Source organism: Convolutriloba macropyga, chromosome 14 (assembly GCF_964194025.1).
Source record: "Convolutriloba macropyga chromosome 14, txConMacr16.3, whole genome shotgun sequence".
Lineage (NCBI taxonomy): Eukaryota > Metazoa > Xenacoelomorpha > Acoela > Convolutidae > Convolutriloba > Convolutriloba macropyga.
The window spans coordinates 38,076,651-38,096,697 of record NC_134481.1 but is presented as its reverse complement, the minus strand read 5'-3'; the positions used below and the strand labels follow the sequence as shown (position 1 = coordinate 38,096,697).

Below are 20,047 nucleotides of genomic sequence, written 5' to 3'. Positions count from 1 at the left end.
GCGTTGTAGGAGGCCTTTGCAAAAGCAAGGTAAAACTCTGGTTATCTAGGGGTTCTTTGTCACATCTGCTGTACACGAGACTAGAGGCTGTTTCCATCTTTGTGGTTGGGCGCCACTTTCCACTGCTCCCGATATAAGGTACTGCTTGCTTGCCAACTTTTGGTTGAGTGCAAGCAACGAAGATTATGCTCTGTTAAGTATCAGAGCAATCGGATTATGGGAGAAAGGATTTCCGAAGGCCTTTGATTTAAAATTTTTTAAGCCCTACGCAAAATTTGCGCAGTAGTTAGCAAAAGCCCACCAATATCGTGAACAGATCAAAACTGGAATTACGAACAGTCGCTCAGGAGGGGAGATTACCCCTGTTTTTTGGGGGAGGGGTTTTCTATAAAATTTGGGGTCTTCCCATTATAGCCCCCCCAGCTTAGTGGGCATGTAACCTATAGCCCCCCCCCCCCCCCCAGATGAAAATTCATAACCACCTCTTTAACACAAAATCGGAAATCGATTTGTATGTGAATTTTCACCAAAAGAGAACGCCTTCAGAAAGAAGCTAAAAAGTTTTTAGTTCTAAATCTATTGTACAGCACTTTTGAGTATGTTAATAGTGCTTAAACCAATAATAATAATGTGATGTCAAAAGTTTTGGTAGTTACATGTGTTTTCAGATTTGAGCATATGTAAAAAATAAATCTTTCATAGTTGATCTCAGCCTTTGCAATGAACGGTCACGCGTACGATCCTGTGCAGGTGCAGCAACTCCCCCAAATAAACCCCACAAACAATGACCCATCAGTAGACATAGCTCATCTTTTGAATACCGAAATTCCTAAATGCCAGGAAACTTTGCTTTCAAGTCACCAAAATTTGGATGTTCTGGCAGCATATTGCGACGAGAAGTACCAAGAGCAGCCAAATAAAGGACAAGTTTTAGAGCAAACAAGAGAGTATTGCACTCAAAGTTTGGCCAGCGTCGCTTATCAGATCAACAATTTGGCCGGAAATTTTATCGCCGTGCTTGATTTGCAGTCTGCTCACCTAGAGTCTCTCGAGTCAAGCCTGAAAAATATCAACTGCGCTGTTGATATTCATAGAGAAAAGGTCGCTAGGCGAGAAATAGGCAACATTACTTCAAACAAGTCAGTGGTAAATACGCAAGGTGCAAAAATCAGGAAACCGGCCACTGAATTGTCGCCAATTAAGTATTCGAGGAAGAGAGTAGATTTGTCTGAATTGGACAATATTGGACATGGTATTGCCCTCAAACAGGACGAGCAACCGGTCGTTCAAAGAAAAAGTTCAATAATTCCCAGCATGCAAGATCAGAATTCGATGGCAAGCAGCACACTTTCTCGCTCATCTTTGAACTCACATTCAACTATTTCTTCGTCTTCAGGGTTTGGAACTATTTCAGGCACAGGAACTCTCAGAGGAAAACCGGTATCGGTCCCTGCTGCCCCAACTGCTCCGGAATCGTACCAGCCAGGCTCGTTAGCAATGAAATCTCTTCAGAAGAAACCAGATATATCAGCACAGAACATAGAGTCGGTGGGGCTGCCCATTTCATACGAAGACAGAAGTTCTTACGAGATGAATCGTAATAACGTATCAAGGAATGACACCCAGCATAGTGATACAAGTAGCGTTACATCTAGTGGAATGGGATCTGATTACAAGTTCGCTGCTGAGGCTTTTGGATACGGACCTCACTCGGGTGGTAATCGACTGGGATCCGTCGGAAGTTCGGGTGCTTCTGATTATCGGTTCCGCGGTGATGCGTTCCGATACACTTCAGAGAACCCAGCGGTAATACAGCAAAAGCTTGGACGAAAGCCGTCTCAAACTTCGCAAGCAGTAACTACTCCGAATATTCCAGAAGACATGGAATACGTGGGCGGAGAGTTCAGACCTGTGATAAAGGAGGACCCAAACCCTCAAGATTTTAGCCCGTATTACTATTCGCAGCAGAAGCCCAATATAGTGAGACCTCAAATGCAACTCCCTCCACATTTGGCAGGTAAAATTACGTCAACTGATATTTACTGACTTTTATGTCGGTGTCTTTTTGCATTTAGCGTGATCTAAATTTCTCTCTAATTCACAATTTTAAGCATCTTAACTTATTGGTTCACTATAAAAAAGAGAAGAGCTGCAAAATTGGTAGCCTTTTCACTTCAAGTCTTTAAAGTGGTCTAAAATAACCTTTAAAACCGTCTTTTAAAGCACCTTAGGGAATTTATTGCCTGCCACCCAAAAGTGGCCTTGATCATAATAGAAAATATCTACCAAAAACAGATCAAAGCAAATTAAAGGAACTCATTACAATTTTCTAGACCGATTAACTAAACAGTGCTGTATTAAAGGCAAAGTTTTCTGTCAAATGTTTACAAAATGCACCTAAAAGACAAGTGCACTACCGTTTTGCATTCTGAGATGCAGTTACAGATTGAATCACTTGATTTTTTTGTCAAATTTTCTGTCAGTGTCATTTTGCAAAACTATTTATTTTTGGATGTGCATTCTGTGCATTATTAAGTAATTCAGAGCAGAGAAATTGTTCTTTTCGTTCCCGAGTGTTCACTTTCCCTTTATCTTTTTTAATTTTGCGGCGGGACTAGGATTACAGTTATCTAACATTGATATTCCTACACGCATAAGCAACAATAAAAAAGTTTGATAGATCACTGTTTCTCGTCTAATAAGCAAATCACTAGTTGGAAAGTCTGCTTACCTCCTTTCGATATTGATCATAATGTAATATTTTTTCAGAGCAAACTTTTGTTAGAAGAAAAACAAAATTTTTTTTTAAACGAGATACAAAAAATTTTGTCGAGGAAAAATTTAATAGAGATCTGGCTCTTGCAGATTGGAGAACAGTTTATCAACAAAGAAACTGCGATGAAATGTTTGCAGAGTTTAACAAAATTTTTCTGACAATACTCGAGAAAAATGCACCAACAGAGAAGAAATTAGTTTCTAATATAAAAAAGACTACTTCAGAAAAACCTTGGATGACAAAAGAAATTAAACATTTAGTTTCTGAGAAACATCGTTACTTCAATGAGTACAAACTGACACAAAGTGCTGAATCTTTTGCGTCATTTAAAAAATATCGCAACCTTGTAAACCGAAAGTTGAAAGAAGCACAAAATCAATTTTCAGAGGATTTTTTTTAAAAAATTGAAACCACAAAAGAGAAATGGAAATTCATTAAGAAAAAAATTGGAAAGAAAAATAACAGTCCAAACATCACTGAAATTGATGAGAATGGTAAAAAAACGAAAGATAAAAAATCAATATGTAACGCTTTTAACAGAGTTTTCAGCGAAATGGGCATCTACAGAGGGCAGATTGTTCCATTGAACGTCGAAAAAATAGAGCGAACTTTTCATGAGTTTAATTTTAGACCTTTTACTTTGAGGGAAATCTATAAAGTTATTGACAATCTAGACAACAACAAAGCACCAGGGCCGGGATACATCAATGCTTGGGCATTGAAATCCGGAAAATATGCTATTGGGACACATCTTCAGATTATATTTAACGATTGTATTCAAGAGAAAGTTTTTCCAACAATTCTTAAGGATGCACACATCACACCAATTTTCAAAAAAGGAGATGTTTCTGTTTTAACGAATTATCGTCCAATTTCTGTAACACCAACTTTTGCAAAAGTTTTTGAAAGGCTTTTACTTAATCAGTTATTAGAATATCTTGAAAAATTTGCGCTCTTGAACAAAAAACAATTCGGTTTCCAATCTCGAAAGTCGTCTACTGATGCTGTTCTTTACTTTATTGAAAAAATAATAGGAAATATGCAAGATAACGACACAGGTGCTGTGTTCTTAGATCTTGCAAAAGCTTTCAATTCAATTTCACATGAAATCTTTCTCAAGAAAGCTGAAAATTTCAACCTCTCTCAACCAACAATTTTACTTCTCAAATCTTTTCTCGAAAATCGAACACAATGCGTAAAACTGGGTATTGACTTATCAGATAAATTAACTATTAATCATGGTGTTCCACAAGGAACTGTGTTAGGACCTCTTATTTTTCTGTTATATGTCAACGATTTTTCTGAAAAGCTGGAAGGTGAAAATGATGTTGTTCAATTTGCTGATGACACTAGTATTATATGCAAATTCGAACGTAATGAAAATATTCCCCAAAAAATTGAAAAAATATTAGAACAAACAGACAAATACCTGACAGAGAATCAACTCACATTAAATGCCGATAAAACAGAGATGTTATTCTTTACAGATCATACTAATTCGGATCCAGAAATTTCTTTTAAAGGCGAAGTTATCAAACCAGCTCATGCATGTCGTTATCTGGGAGTACAAATTGATTCAAACTTAACCTTTGAAAATCACCTGAATTCAGTTTTAAGCAAAATGGCTAATGCAATTCGTTCTTTGTATCTTGTAAGAAATCAAATACCTTTGAAAGTAAGAATTGATGTTTTCAAGTCAGTTGTACTCTCTCATCTTTCTTTCAGTGGAGTATTCCTCCAAACTCTTACAGTGAAAAACATAAACCGCATAAACAGGCAAATTAACTGGGGAATAAAAGTTTGTTATTTTCGTCAAAAATTTGACCACTCCATTGATCTTCTCATTAAGGATCGTATCCTACCAGCCGAATTGTTTATCTCAAAAGTTAGCCTAATGAAGCTACAAACAGATATAAAACAATGGGAAACATCCGAAAATTTTAAAATGTTTACTAGTCGCCATAACGCCAGACAGAACAACAGAACAAATCAAATTATTATAAAAAAGAAAACGAAAACGAAGTGGAATAACAAATCTTTAATCTTGAAAAGCGTTCAAAAATGGAACAAATTGCCCTCTTCAATAAGAACTTTTAACAGTAAAACTTGCTTTAAAAATGTTTTAACCGAGTTTTTGCTCGATCAACACAGAAAAGTACCCGTTAATAGACAAATAGGAGCCTTCAAATCCTATTTTTACCTATAAAAACGAACAGCCACAATTTGAAGATTACTATATTAATAACAATGCTGATTAATTTTATTAACATTTTAGAGCATGTAGATATCTAACCTTAGGGTTATAGTCTGAGTAATTTACATGTTTCAAAAAAAAATTTATTTTCAGGGAACAATCCTCAATTTGCCCAGCAGCAGCAACATCAAGCTCAGTCTCCTCAGCAGCAAATGAGCAACCCAATGAGCAATGTAAACAACGCTAGAATAAACCAGCAGTTCCAGCCCCAGCAGCAGCAACAACAACAACCACCGCCCCAACACCATACGAGTGTGAGTCAAAGTAACCCACAGCCGCATATGGGGCACAGGGCGTCATTGAATCAAGGTCATCCGGCTACATCACCGCTGGGACCCCCACCACAGCCTATGATGCAACAGCAACAACCAGCACCGCAGCAGCAACAGGCACCCAAACAGGTTTATACGAAGAGATCGTTGTTAATAGCCGCGAAGCGATAGCTGAGGCTTTCATTGGCCTTCTCTTGTTTTGTCGCAATTCAAAAAATTTGAATTATATTGGGGCGCTGTCTTTTTTAAGATCTGTTCACATATTTTCATGATTTTTAAGTCAAAGTGGAGTAGTGATTTTGGTCACGACGAAACAGGAAGTGGAGCGAAAAAGCGAGTGGTTTTGTGGCGTGAAATTTTGTTTGCTCTAATTTTGAAGTAGAGTGAGATAACGGTGTTTGAACAAAAATTCGCTTTCTCGCTAGTGTTTTTTTTGTTCACATGCGGCAATTTCACTTTGGTTTTTACAGTTGTTTCAAGTTTTCGGATCAGGTTTTTTTCCAATGGTTTTCCCAATCCATTCATAGTGCATTCTACGCCTTGTTTTTTGTTAGAACCAAATTTAAAGTTCTTGCTAGCTGCATTTTGACTTTGATTTTCTTTTGTTTTTTTGTTTTTCTGATCTGATTTTTTCGAAATGGTTTTTCCAATTCACTCATAGTCCGCTCTAGGTCTAGTCTTTTGTTTAGTTAATGAGAATTCTTTGAACTTTACTTCAGGACTCGTCCTGCTATGTTTTTTATTTCGTCAAGATTTTTTCTACGACCATATGACGTCACAATCACCTCAAATCTGCTTTTTGTTCACTCGGTCATGCAATTTCAACTGAATTGCGTGTGTGACGTCATTTTTCACTCGCAGATGTGGAGTTTTTGTTCATTCGCGTGATTAAGTTTTTTCACAGGTGACTCACCTCACTCTCAAAAATGACTTCCTCACTTTGAAACTGACTTTCGTTCACTGTAATTTAAAGAGATAAGGTGAAATGAATGGGTGTCACTCTAAATGAAGGTTATTTGAGAGCATCTAATAGAGGCAGCAATAACTTATGCAGATTCTTAATCAAAATTTAACATCTCAGCCCTTAATGAAAAGAATAAATTTCTTTTTGGTCAGTCTTTTTTTTTTACTTTTTTGGAGATTGCAGATCTACGAAGCTATTGCAGCTATATTCTGGCCATCTGCCAGCTGTTTGTTTATTTGCGTGATTAAGTTTTTGTCCTAAAAATTACTTTCTTCGCTATCATCAAAACTACTTTTTTTACTTTAATTCTAGGAGCGAAGGTCAACTGGGTGTGTTACTCTAAAGTTACTTTGAAAGTTTTTTAGAGTAACTAATGAAAGCAGCAATAAGTTATAGATTCGTAATCTCTCTTCAAAATCTCTTAATTAATCAAAAGTAGAGAAAATTCTCTGTAACGTCAGTTTTCTTATTCTGTTTTGAAACTGCAGATCTATTAAGTTATTGTTTCCAGTTTGTCTCAATCTGGCAGCTGTAATTTTCCTGTTTTGTGATTGATTTTTTCTGAAAGGTGTTCCAAACCCATTCCTAGTATTTTTAGACGCTCTAGTTCACAGCTTGTTCAACATTTTGCGTGAAATCTTTTTTTGACTTCTCTAGGCTAGAAAGCGGTTGCTCAGCAAAGCAATTCAAATTGAACAGAGTCAGTATCAAAAAATGAAATCAGAATTGGAAACGGGATAAACCCATAAAACCCAGTTTTTGATGCTCGTTACTCGAACTTTGTTCTTATAAGTCTGAAATGTCATCTCTAATGCGTATTGGTATTGATACTAGCTCCTGTGTCGTCTCACTATGAAACATGAGCATGTTCAACTTCAAACTGACATCAATATAGTTCGTACTTCAAAATTGTTTTCCTACAAAAATCTGTAATTGCTCTCAAAAGAAGTTTGTAGCAATTATATTAGTCCTTTCGGTCTTTTTTTTATGCGATTCTTCGCTTGACCGATTTTTCGTCCGACGCTTTTGACTTTTCGTCCTCAAAACGGGATAAACAGGTAGCACCCAGCAGGCATTAAGTGCTCTTAGAGCTTTTCAGCTCTGTTTCAGCTCAAACTGTTTTGGAGACTTATACTTATGGTGTGAAGGGCGGTTCTTAGTGGTTGACACCCCCCCCCCCTGCTGACCCCCACCCCCACTATTGCCTTCACCCCCCACCGCGCTGTTGCCCCCAACCCAGTGCTCCCCCCATCAGCCCCGGTGCCTCCCCCGTGACTAGCTACTGACGAAGCCAACCGCTCGCCGGTCGTTTGAGAGCAATTCGCCCGACGTTAGTCGGTTATGGTTTTTTTTATTATTCTTTTCTTTCAATCCCAATCGTGGTTATGGGAATCAACGGCGGCTATTTTCCGGCAATCTGCCGGGTATTTTCATTGTCTGCCCTATGTTTTTACAATCCAATTAATTTGAATTACATTGGGCCGCTGTGCTGTGTTACGACTCAAAGTGTTGCGGGCAGTCGTGGAGCGTCTGTTTTTTTGATCGATAATTTTTGGATTGTATTTAAAACAGGTAGCATTTATTTGATTTTTAGTTTTTTGTAAACGTTTTCTGTAAAGATCTAATCGTGCGTTCAGAAGTCTTTCTGACCTTCTGAAGCAAATAGTTCTTCACATTCAATTTTGAATTCGATTTTGCCTCGGTTATGACTTTTTAGTAGTTTTTACAGTTTTCTGCGTTTTAGTGCATTTGGGGAGTTGTGTAGTTGAAAATAGTTGATCTAGCAGTATTGATGGTTTTCATTTTTGATCGAAATTTGTTTAGAATTGCTTTTTGCGAAGAAGATTGAGTAAATTTGAGAGATTTTCTGCCTATGTGTCTGTTTTTAAGTTTTTTTGCCTAATTCTGCTTTTATGCTTCTCGCTGTAGTTTTTTAATTCAATTTTTAACTAAGAGCTTTTCTGTAGATTTACTACTATAATGTGACACTTAAAAGTTAGACATTTTTATTGACTAGGCTCAATTTTCTTTGAATTAAATTATACGCATTTTTTTCAGGTATTTTTTTTTGCATTTCGTAATTGATGTTTAATGGTTTTCTTCCGAGTTTCTGATCGAGCGGAAAATTTAAAGAAGTTTCAAAAAAGGGTTATAGAAGTTGCATTTTTTCCCGATTTTATCCTCCATCTTTTCTTTTTCCTCAGTTTTCTCTTTATGAACTCATTTTTTAATTGATTTTCTTTCAGTTGGTAATAAATTGGTATTAAGCGTTTGTCCTAAACTACGTGTTTTTACAAGGTATTTTGCCAATAGTTCTTTTGGCGTCACATAATGTAATTTTTATTACATGCTAAATAAGTTTTTGTCATTTATTTTTCTCATTATATTCCATGTTATTGTTTCCAAATAATTAGTATAAATATGCAGGACGTTCCTTAAGTCAGTTTGGTTTTCTACTTCGATTCGTTTCTGGTATATTTCTGGCTATGAGCGAAAAGGCGAGTGGTTTTGCGGCGTAGAAGTTTAAAAAACGGTGTTTCAATAAAGATCCGGTTTCTCGCTTGTTGTTTGTTCACGTGGGGCAATTTGACTTCGATTTTTGCTGTTTTTAATTTTTTTATTGTATTTTTCTAAATCGTTTTTCCAATCGATGCATAGTCTGTTCTAAGTCTAGTTTTTTGTTTAGTCAATGAATGTTCTTTGAATTGTTTCAGGACTTGTCCTGCTGTATTTTTTATTTCGTCATGTTTTTCCGTTGAGGCCATTTGAGAGCATACCAAGAACAAATAATGAATCACTCAGCAGCTTGAATTCCTGCGCGTACCGTCATTTGCGTCTCTCTTGGCCTCAGTTTCTGGTTAATTTTGACGTTCATTTTCAGGTGAAGTTTTTGTGATAACTGACTTCCCTCAAAGTTAGCTTTGCACTCGCTTATAATATTTTATTTTAAGTAATTCTAATTGATCTTTCGTATAAATCTATGAATAACTCTAAGGTTATACTGATTGAATACCAAAAATTTTCAAAGTTTCATCAGAAGGTAAGAATTTCGTCAGATTTAAATCCGAATATCATTATTTTAATCGTGCTTTTTTCACGTTTTGTTTAGTCAAAGAAACTTCGTAGAATTATTTTTCACGTTTTGGCTTGCTGTTTTTTGCAATGCTGATTTTGAATTCTTTTGAGGCGTCATCTTTGCGATCTGCTTACTCAATTCTCAATTTTTTGTTGTCATGGATAAGTCAAATTAATTAATCTCAGTCAATAGTTTGCTGGAGTCCTAATCATGTTTTATTTTGATTAAATTTGGGTTTGTTCAGCGGTGTTTTTACAATTCCAAGAGTAGTTGTTTTGAGACGCTGTATTGTTTCTATGAACTGTTCACACATTTAAGTCAAACTGAAGTGGCGATTTTGGTCAAACCGAAACAGAGGGAGTAGAGAGAAAGAACGAGTGGTTTTGCTGCGTTATTTTTTTCGCATTAAAGTAGTGATAAAACGGTGTTTGAACAAAAATAAAATTTGCTTTCACACTAATGGTTTTTGTTAACATGTGGCTTTTTGACATGTATGTTAACTGTTTTTTTTTCCATTTCTCTGATCCGATTTTTTTTCTGCTGGTATTTCGTCTTGTCACTGAAATCTTGTTGAGTTGCAGGTCAGGACTTGTTCTGCAATGTTTTTTAAAACTCGTTTTACCTTTGAGTTGCGTTTTTCGTTTTACTTAAGTCCTTACTGAGCTCACTCAGTGTTTCAACTGAATGGATTTTACATTCTTTCACTCGTTGAATTACACAATGAGGTGAATAAGTTCCCCGTCAAAAGATCAAACGAGGACTTTGTGCACATCCTTATACAAAAAAGTGTGCAATTGTTGAAACGATCCGATTGTGTGCAATTGTTGAAACGATCCGATTACGATGATGGTGATTTGTATATTAGGTGAAAATAATGCAACAACCGCAAGTCACTAATCTGGCGGACATTTCGGCTAGTATGGCCATGAGTGGCGGAGGAGGAGGAGTAGGAGGAGGAGGAGGAGGAGGAGGAGGGCAGATGCAGCACCCTATGTCCCATCAACAACAACAGCAGCAGCAGAGACATTCTCAGCAGCAGATGCAACAGCACCACATGGGAGGAGGAGGAGGGGGAGGACACCATCCCAATGCACCCCCTATTATGGACCCACAGGTGACAAATAGTGAATGATGTGTGATCTCTATGAATGAGTTAACTTGATTACCATGACTAGGTTTATAAAACAGCAGATCACCAGTTTAATAAATCAATTTTCAATAGCTCATTTCCGTTTTCCAGATATGAAATATATGTTTCTATTCTCCCCACTTTGGTCAGGTAAGAATAAAAGCTCAGAAATCTAATTGATTTATAGAAGTCATTTAATGAGAGAACTCTGCACTAATCAGGTACAAGCATCTGTTGTCATTAGTGAGGCGAAACGGGTAATTATTATTATCATGTGTAATTGATTGATCGCTGTAAAGGGTGGTTCTGCAGCATCAAAAGGCAAAATATTTGACTGCCTCTGGGAAGAATCTAGGGACTCTTTTCAAAAATCAGGACAATGAATTAAAGTGAAAGTATTAGTCAAGTCATAAAAGACCAAAGTAGAGAGTGCCAAAATCGAAGCGAGTGCACTTGCAAAATGGACTATAGAAGACAAACTAAATCGAGAGAACAATAGAACATCACTTAACACTAGTTTGGAACAAGGAGAAATAGATGAGCTCAGAAAGCATATAGAATAGTTAAACAAGAACTTGATTTAAATAGGCAAGAAAATCAAGCAGTGTCAGAGTTTGTTCATGGGAGAGCTCAAAATTAGCACAAAAATTGTCCATAGTAATTAGTTACGAGAACAGCCATACAGTATGAAAATGGAACAAGATTATCGCACAAGTTTGTACATAAAATTCCTTAACACTTCCGCATTCCCGATTTACAGAAACCTACGATATGTAGGCGTAAACTTAAGGCGCAAAAGGTAATTTTTATTTGGGTACACCATCTCTGCTTATGGACCAACCCTTGTTTTTACACTATCTCCACTTTCACTACCCATCTCCCAGTCAGGATAAAGTCCGTAAGTTTAAGATAGGGACTGCCTACCAATAAACATCACCTCACCAGTCGTTTGAGATCAATTCGTCTGCCGCTATTTGGTTCTATAGCTAAACGACATCACTAGTGAAACATGTTTACACATTCTTTATCTTCTTGGGTAACTTTTTTTTACATATGAGTTCTTCAATTTTTAGAAGTTGCTCTCATTATGAAATCAAGTCCGTTGCTATTATTAAAGCGATTGTGAGGGATAGAGAATCAAATCCACCCTGGAAGTCCCGTGGTTGAACACCTGTGGGGTCGTTTTTTGCACCCATAAAACATCTAAACTACATCTCCTCTAAATTTAGTTGCCCCTGGCTTTTGCAAAATTCGAAACTCGAAGGATCTCTAAAGAAGGTATTGAGAGATCAAAAATTGACGTATTCTACTGGGAAATCAACAATGTTGCTGATTAACTTAAGGGCTTATCTTGTTCAATCCAAAGTACTTGTTCTGTATTAGTTTGTAAAAAGAAGCATGTGGCACGACGGTGTTAATAGAATGGAGTTCACACTCTTATTGAGTTTTGATGCATTTAGTTCAGCTCACTTTTTAAAAAATCAACGTTTTGTTCGGGATTTTTAGTTGCGTTTTCCAAGATATATTTTGTTTTCGAGTGATATAGCTAAATTCCCCAAAGTTATATGTTTTTTTAGAACTGCATTGAAGTTTCTGTCACAGCATTGACTGAAAAAAATTAGCAATGGTGAAATATAGGTGAATTAAGTTTTCTAATTGTACTTAATTCCTATGGTTGGAGTATTAATTGGAAGCTTTTAAGATGACAAAACGGTGAAAATGCGAAAATCAGAGTCTCGGAAATCTTGTGCATGAACTGTGGAAGCCGGAATAAAAACCACAAAAACCAAAAATATTTGCTGAAATTACTCGTCTGATTGTTATGAAGAGATGATGGTTGAAACGAAAGATTCCTGAATGTTTCATATGCAATATTTATGGAATAGCGTGTAAATGGCCCATTATTGCTTTTATCTCTTCGTTAAGGTTTTTGTTACGACCATATGAGGTCCAGCTCACGTCGAATCTGCTCTTCGTTCATTCTTTCATGCAATTTTGGCTGAATTGCCCCTGACTTCATCTTGCACTCGTATTGGAACGAGTTTATTGTTCCTTGACATGATTAAATTTTTAACTATTTTAACTCCAATATTACTAGTCAAAGACGTGACCTCTCAATTGTTAAAAAGCTCTCGAGTACTGGAATAGTCTACCTACCCGTTCAACTAAAAAGCTCTAGAACAGCGAAAAATTTTGCCTCAAAAATAAAAATCTATCTTTTGCATTAGTTTGCAAATTGTAGTAACTATTCGTCTTATGGTGCCATCAGATGGCGAGAATTTAGAATTAAGAAAAATTTAATTAGGGCCTTATATCTTTATTCTTTTTGGTGGAGCCAATCAAAAAATATTTACTAAGTGGTCACATAAATTTGACACTTTTCGATTCGCTGTCAGTACACTCCTGGCCAGTTCTGATACCATAAATAAATTGTTTCAACTACTTAGGACTAAACATGTTCTTTTCTTTTACAAACATTTTCAGTGCTAAAAGACGCATTAGTTTGTTTAGTCATTTTCAGACCCAATGTCCATTTCACGGGAGAAAGCAGGGAGTTCATAATTTCCCCACCAATTTATATTAATTGGTCTGTAACATAGTTTGGAGTATTTATGTTGGTACTATTGGTCTCTTTTGATGCACTTTTTAATCAATCGATTTTTCATCCCATCCATCACTTCACCACCGGCTGAAGTAAGGCACAATTGACCACAGCCTTTGTTTGAGAGCAGTTGGGTGATGTTCTTCCTATTTAGGTGGCGAATACACGTTACCATCCTCCTCAAGGCCCACCGAATTTGGACAAGTGTGAGAAAGTGGTGGCCTTGTTCGATTACACTGCTGAACAGAGTGACGAGCTCACTTTCGTTGAGGGTCAGATCATCTTCGTCATGAAGAAGAATGACGATGGATGGTTTGAGGGGTTGATGCCTCCCCACTACCAGAGAGGGCTATTCCCGGGAAATTACGTGGAAACGGTTCCACGATAATAATCATAGTGACTCCTTGAATTGAATTGGGAATCTATTTCCTCGCACTCGTCTAGCTTCCTAGAATGTAATCCAGTGAAACAAAATTTGATACAACTGCCTAAGCATGCATGCAATGTTTGAAATTCTGAATCGAACTTGCTGTTAGAGAAGCAAGAACTTGATCGGTGAACGCAAAGCATGCCGATATAAAAGAAGAGGACAGTAATATAATAGTTATGTTATATATGAGAAATAATACATTGGTAATGTTAAAATCTAGACTGAGCAGGGCATTTCAATATAGAATGCATTCCAGTGCACCAAAGAAACAAACAATTGTGATCCTCTAATCCAAAATTGCTGGCCGGTTATCGCGACGAAGTGCGCCCACGGGCGCTTTAGAGACAACCCGGAGGTTGGCGACAGAGCAAATCAGCGCTGAATCAGTCTAAGGACATTCTGATTTTTTTTGTGGATGGCCAGTCCTCTTCTGTTCATTTCCCAATTCACACTGGCTTATCTTGATTTTCGATTGAAATATAATGCATGAAAAGTAGCATGGTCAGCTTAACTCCCGTCTGCGTTATCTGCGATTCGAACTTCCGCGTGGGTACCTGCAATATTTAAGTTGTGTAGCAAGTCGTAACCACTGAGCTAAGTGGGCGTTGAGGTATTTACCTTAAAGTTAGCTTAAGTATAAAGGGGGTATTTACTACTATAGTTATTACCAGTTATAAGTTACAAAAGTATGACACTATGCATTCTTTTTGTAGTATGCTTACTGTCATACTTTTCATACTATTCAGTAATTTTTCAGATAAAATTAGCCCGAATGAACTCAATGATATCATTATAATCATAATGAGGATAAACTGCGCGTAAAGGAACTTCGGATCTTTTCCGTTTGTTCCCCCTAGTACGTTATTCACCCCCAGTTACAGAGCACGTGTCATTGCATGAGAAAACATTGTAAAAATATGGCACGTGCGTCTGAGTGGCGGTTCAAATATTATGCACCCATTAAACTGGCGGACACAAACTGAAAAGATCAGGTATTTTTTAGATCTAGCAAAACCTGTCAACTAATTCTCTTGAATTTTCTCTAAAAAAATAGCAAAGTACGGGTTTGGTATGGAATCGGAAACCATGGTGGGGTCTTTTTTAATAGCCGCACAGCGATAGCTGGGGCTATTATTGGCCTTCTCTTGGTTTTTTTTTATTTCGTCGTCATGATTTTTGTTACGACCATATGACGTCATAACCACTTTTTGTTAATTCGTTCATGCAATTTCAACTGAATTGCATGTGTGACGTCATTTTTCGCTCTTAGTGGAGCGAGTTTTTTTGTTCATGCGCGTGATTAAATTTTTGGTCACACTTGACTTACCTCACTCTCAAAAATGACTTCCTCACTTTGAAATTGACTTTTCTTTACTTTAATTCAAAGAGATAAGGTCAAATAGGTGTGTGTCACTCTAAATGAAAGTTATTTGAGATCAGCTAATAGAGGCAGCAATAACTTATACAGATTTTTAATCAAAGTATAACAGATCAGCCTTCAATGAAAAGACGAATTTTTTTGGTCTGTCTTTACTGTTTTTTTTAGACTGCCGGTCTACAAATCTATTGCGGCTATTTTCTGGCAATCTGCCAGCTATGTTTATCTAATAGAAAACATTGCGTTAAAAACGGAATCGTATTCATATTGGGTAACCATTAACCATGTAGTCCCTCAAGGAACAGTCCTTGGGTTCCTGATTTTTATAATGTATATTAACGATTGAAATTTAACGCAGAGCTAAACAAACTGTTGCGAAAAATGCGAATGATATTAGATCAATCTACCTGCTAAGACACCTAATACTGTTAAAAGAGGGCATTGGACTTTTCAAATCAGTAGTCCTGTCACATTTTAATTTTAGTGCAATTTTTTCCAATCCTTGCCTGCTTCAACACTCCATATAATAAATAGACAAATAAATTGGGGTGTTAAGGTTTGCCATATGCGTGAAAATTTTGATAGCGAAAGGGATCTGCTAATAATAGGTAAAATTTTACCTGCAGTGCTCTTCATTAAAACCTCTCATTTTTTTATTCAACAAAGCATTACAAAGAAAGCAGACAAGTATGCAAAAAACGGCCTTCAAAATTTTGGATAATTATGAGATGAAAGAAAATTGCCGAACTTTCTAGTTTTTTCCGAAAACTATTGGTCAATCTAAATGGAGTTAGCAATCAGTAATCAGAAGTTTATCGAGAAAGTGGAAAAACCTACCATTAGAAGTCCGGAAAAAACCTTTAAAGAGGAATTAATTAGAGAAATGATCAATTTACATGAACGTGTTCCAATAGATAAACAAGTTCAAGGCTTTAGAACTTATTTCCACTAGTAATTTGAGGACCAACTATTCATATGATTATAAAGTGATTCTTAAAATGTAAATGTTTAACCAAGCGTTTTGATATGGTTACAAAAATTTGAATTTACATTTTATGGATTTAAAAAGAGTCGAATTACACTTGACAGTTCAGCGCTGAAATGCTCTGAGACGCTAGTCCGGGAATTTAAACCGCTGTCTCCAAAGTTTTCGGCTAGCATGGCCGATTTTTCGAAGTTAAGCGTGCTTAACCGCCACCAACTTGATCCACCAATTTGCCACAATAGAGCTTTGTGAATTTTTAAAATGATAGTGGCTAAAAGACGTTTTTAAAGACATGCAAATATGACAATTATATTTCAAGTCTTCTTGCGGCAGTTTTTTTTATTAAGATTCGTTCCGATCTGCAAAGTTTTGCTTCACTGGGACCCTATTGAGCTTTTGCACATTTGTATGTAGCGCATACTGCGGAAATGTCGGGATTTGTAAACAGTTATTTATCAATGCAAAAGCGTCGATAAATTAAGTTTGTATGCCATTGACATGAAGTTAGTTGGTGTGAGTGGGGGTGGTTTTAAGGAAGCGGATCCCGATTTGGAGCGAGAAAGCTGCTACGTGAATTAAATTAAATAACTATTGCATGTTTGAAGTGGTGTATTTTGGTAGTCATCCAGCAACAATAGAATTGAGATTTCATTATTAGGTTAATTATTCAATAATATAGCCATGATTTATGGCAGAATAGATGAAAATTCTTCTTGTATGTGAAATTAGTCGGATCTTCCATGTTTTGTTCGACTTCAATTTGAATCAATGTTTTTAAGTCAAAAATGATGCCTTGATGGTGCAGTTTTTCTATTTGATATAAAGCATATGTGAATCGACCCACAATTGTGCAATTGCCGAAATTGCTTTACACGGCAATGCTGTTTCCAATATGAATTGAATGGCATTTTTTTTCTATAAACATTTACTTTACGTACAACTGATAAATTGCCCAGAAAGAAAACTTGCAAAGTCCAATTTTCTCCTTTTCACCTTAACAAATGTGCTTATCTTTTCAATCTACGGGGGGGGGGGGGGGGGGGGTCCTTATCTTAGGTATACAACAGATTAGATAAAAATGGAAATCAAAGATTGCTGAGAGGTATGATTTTCGTTATCAATTCAAAATATGAAGATTCAATTGTTAGTTGGCTGCAAAGAAGTTGCAATTCTTTTCAATTGTTTCCCTTTTTGTATCTAAGTATTTTTAGACTGACATTAAGGAGATTTGTTGTGAAATTCTGTGACTGCACAGAACAAATGTACCATTGTGAAAAATTGCTGAATAAAGGAGGGAAGGAAAAATTGATAGATAGCTTTTGCATTAGTTAGACGAGTAAGTCAAAATTTGAAAGACGAAGGGGACTAGCTGCAAAATTTATTAGCCAGAGGTGCCATTGGGAATGTATAATGAAATTGATAGTTTTAATAATCAGTTGATTGACGGCCGTTGGGGGATGAAAAGATCAGGTTTCCCTTATCCGGAACTCTGGTGGCTTGAGAACGGATGAGGGTAAAAATTGGTTGAATCAGCAAGTGGGGTCATTTGAGGGTCTGTGCAATCCTTTAGGCGGCTCCATTGTGTTGAGGATGATGAAATGTGTTGTTTCTGCGCTTTTGGAGCAAAAATGCGATGATCCAGGTCAATTAATTATCAAACTTCACAGGGCTTGTTACAGATCACTCAGTAGGGGATCTCTTTATGTATACCAGTGAAGTCTGATAAAGAAAACTGGAAGGCGACGTTCTATATGCCTGAGACATTTTTGTGCTATAGGTCTCAATTCAATATAAGGTTGGGGGAGTGAGAGATCTAATTCACAAATTAAAGTACTTAAGTTAACAAGCGTATTGATTACCCGTGGGTCGGCTTGAGCTGTTTTATATATGATTGTGGTTATTGCCCTTAAAGCGGGTCCTCTGTTGTGTTCCTGATGCTGTTCGTTAGTCAAAGAAAATTCGTCGGAAAATATCCAAGAAATTTCTCCCAATTTTGTGTTTAGTTTAAACTCGAGATTTTCCCTAGAAAATATTCACAAAGAAGGAAATGTCTGTGATTGGCACCGACTAATTTTAGCTCAGTTTTGGACCTATAGGAAGCGCATCACACGTTTTTGTTTTGCGTAAATTTTGCAAAAAAAATTGCTATTTGCGGTTTTGTAGGGGTTTTATTGTAATCGTTGTTCTCTCCCTTGTATCTACTTCTTGATTCTACTTTGGGGATTGATTACGCACTGCACCTGTCAGTTGCAAACATCAAGCAAATCAGGATATTAGTTGATTTCGGCCCGCTTACGTGACGGAACAGGCTTTTGCCGTCCTGATTCTGGTTTATAATATCCAGATCTGAACTTAGGCAAGTTTATTATTTAGAAGTGCAAAGTGTCGTTACTAATTCGTTTGCATAAGTGCAAGATTAATTGTTAAATGTTGCTGGTGCTGTAGTTAACGCGTTTAGATATGTCCGCTCTGTATGCTGCGTTAAATAATCCGTCTGATTCGCAGTTCTCAATACTACAGAATGGTGAGCTGCCCTAAGTAATGAATTGTTTTGGAATGACGATAAATTTGGAATTGGAATTATGTTTTGAGGGTGATAACCCTGATAGCTTTTTTCAACGGCGTTTTTCAGTATTTCGTCGATTGTGTCAAAATATTTTTTAGAGTGAAAATTAGGTTCTCGGTTTTTTTCTAATAAGAGTTTCGTTTGTCAGCCATTTGCATGTGGGTGTGCTAAATATCGGCTCTCATTGTTTTGTTTTTATTGGTATCCGTCAAAGTAGGCTGAGGCAATTCTAATCCGCCCGCGATTGGGCGGAGTATTAGAGTAATTAGCGTAGTAAGTGTCAGGCGGGTGAATAAGTAAGGGCTTTCAATCTGTTCTGTGCTGCGCTGCATATTTATGGCTGCTTTTTTGATACAGCACATCTGATTGGGCTTCGTCGCGAAGCTTCTATAATTTCGGTAACCCGATTTTCTTGTTTTAGCCATATGATTCGGGTCCTAGCCTACGAAACTCCAAAATCGATCTCCACTAGAAAAGCAGAATCACGGAATGACACGATAATATCCAGTTTGTAGCATCTCTCCTTTTAATTTATTTTTCATCTTACTGTAGATATAAGCATACAGCATTATAAATGGTAATTGATCATACTGCTATTCTTTTCAATTTGTTCCCTTTTTGTGTCTAAATATTTTTCGATTGACATTAAGGAGATTTGTTGAGTGAAATTCTGTGACTGCACTGAACGAATGTACCATTGTGAAAAATTGCTGAATAAGGGAGGGAAGGAAAATTTGATAGATTGCTTTTGCTTTAATTAGACGATTCAGTAAAAATTTGAAAGACGAAGGGAACTAGCTGCAAAATATTTTAACCAGAGGTACCATTGGGAATGTATAATGAAATTGGTAGTTTAAATAATGAGTTGATTGACGGCGTTGGGGGATGAAAAGATCAGGTTTCCCTTATCCGGAACTCTGGTGGCTTGAGAACGGATGAGGGTAAAAATTGGTTGAATCAGCAAGTGTTGTTATTTGAGGGTTTGTGCAATACTTTTGGCGGCTCCTTTGTGTTGAGGATGATGAAATGTGTTGTTCCTGTGGTTTCGGAGCAAAAATGCGATGATCCAGGACAAGTAGTTATCAAATTTCACAGGGCTTGTTACAGATTACTCAGTTGGGGATCTCTTTATGTATACCAGTGATGTCTGATAAAGAAACAACTGAAAGGCGACGATATATATGCCTGAGATATTTTTGTGCTCTAAGTCTCAATTCAATATAAGGCTGAGGGACTGAAAGATTTAATTCACAAATTGAAATACCTAAATGAACAAGCGTATTGATGACCCGTGGGTCGGCTTGAGCTGTTTATATTTGATTGTGGTTATTGCCCTTAATGCGGGTCCTCTGTTGTGTTCCTGATGCTGTTCTTTAGTCAAAGAAAATTCTTTGAAAAATATCCGAGAAATTTCTCCCAATTTTGTGTTTCTAGTTTAAACCCGAGATTTTTTTAGAAAATTTTCACAAAGAAGGAAATGTCTTTGATTGACAGCGACTAATTTTAGCTCAGTTTGGGCCTATAGGAAGCGCATCATACTTTTTTGTTTTTGTTGGGTGACTTCAAATTTAAAATTGCTGCTATTTGCTGTTTTGTAGGGGCTTTTTTTGTAATC

The 20,047-nt window shown here is 36.8% G+C and overlaps 1 protein-coding gene across 1 annotated transcript; it reads left to right on the top strand.

Annotated features, from left to right (window-relative positions):
• Positions 1-638: 638 nt before the first annotated feature.
• On the top strand, positions 639-13,894 carry LOC142353447 (uncharacterized). The gene is made up of 4 exons (XM_075405688.1): positions 639-2,017; positions 5,124-5,431; positions 10,208-10,456; positions 13,228-13,894. The coding sequence occupies exons 1-4, from the start codon at positions 721-723 to the stop codon at positions 13,459-13,461; spliced, it is 2,088 nt and encodes a 695-aa protein (XP_075261803.1). The 5' UTR covers positions 639-720; the 3' UTR covers positions 13,462-13,894.
• Positions 13,895-20,047: the final 6,153 nt, after the last annotated feature.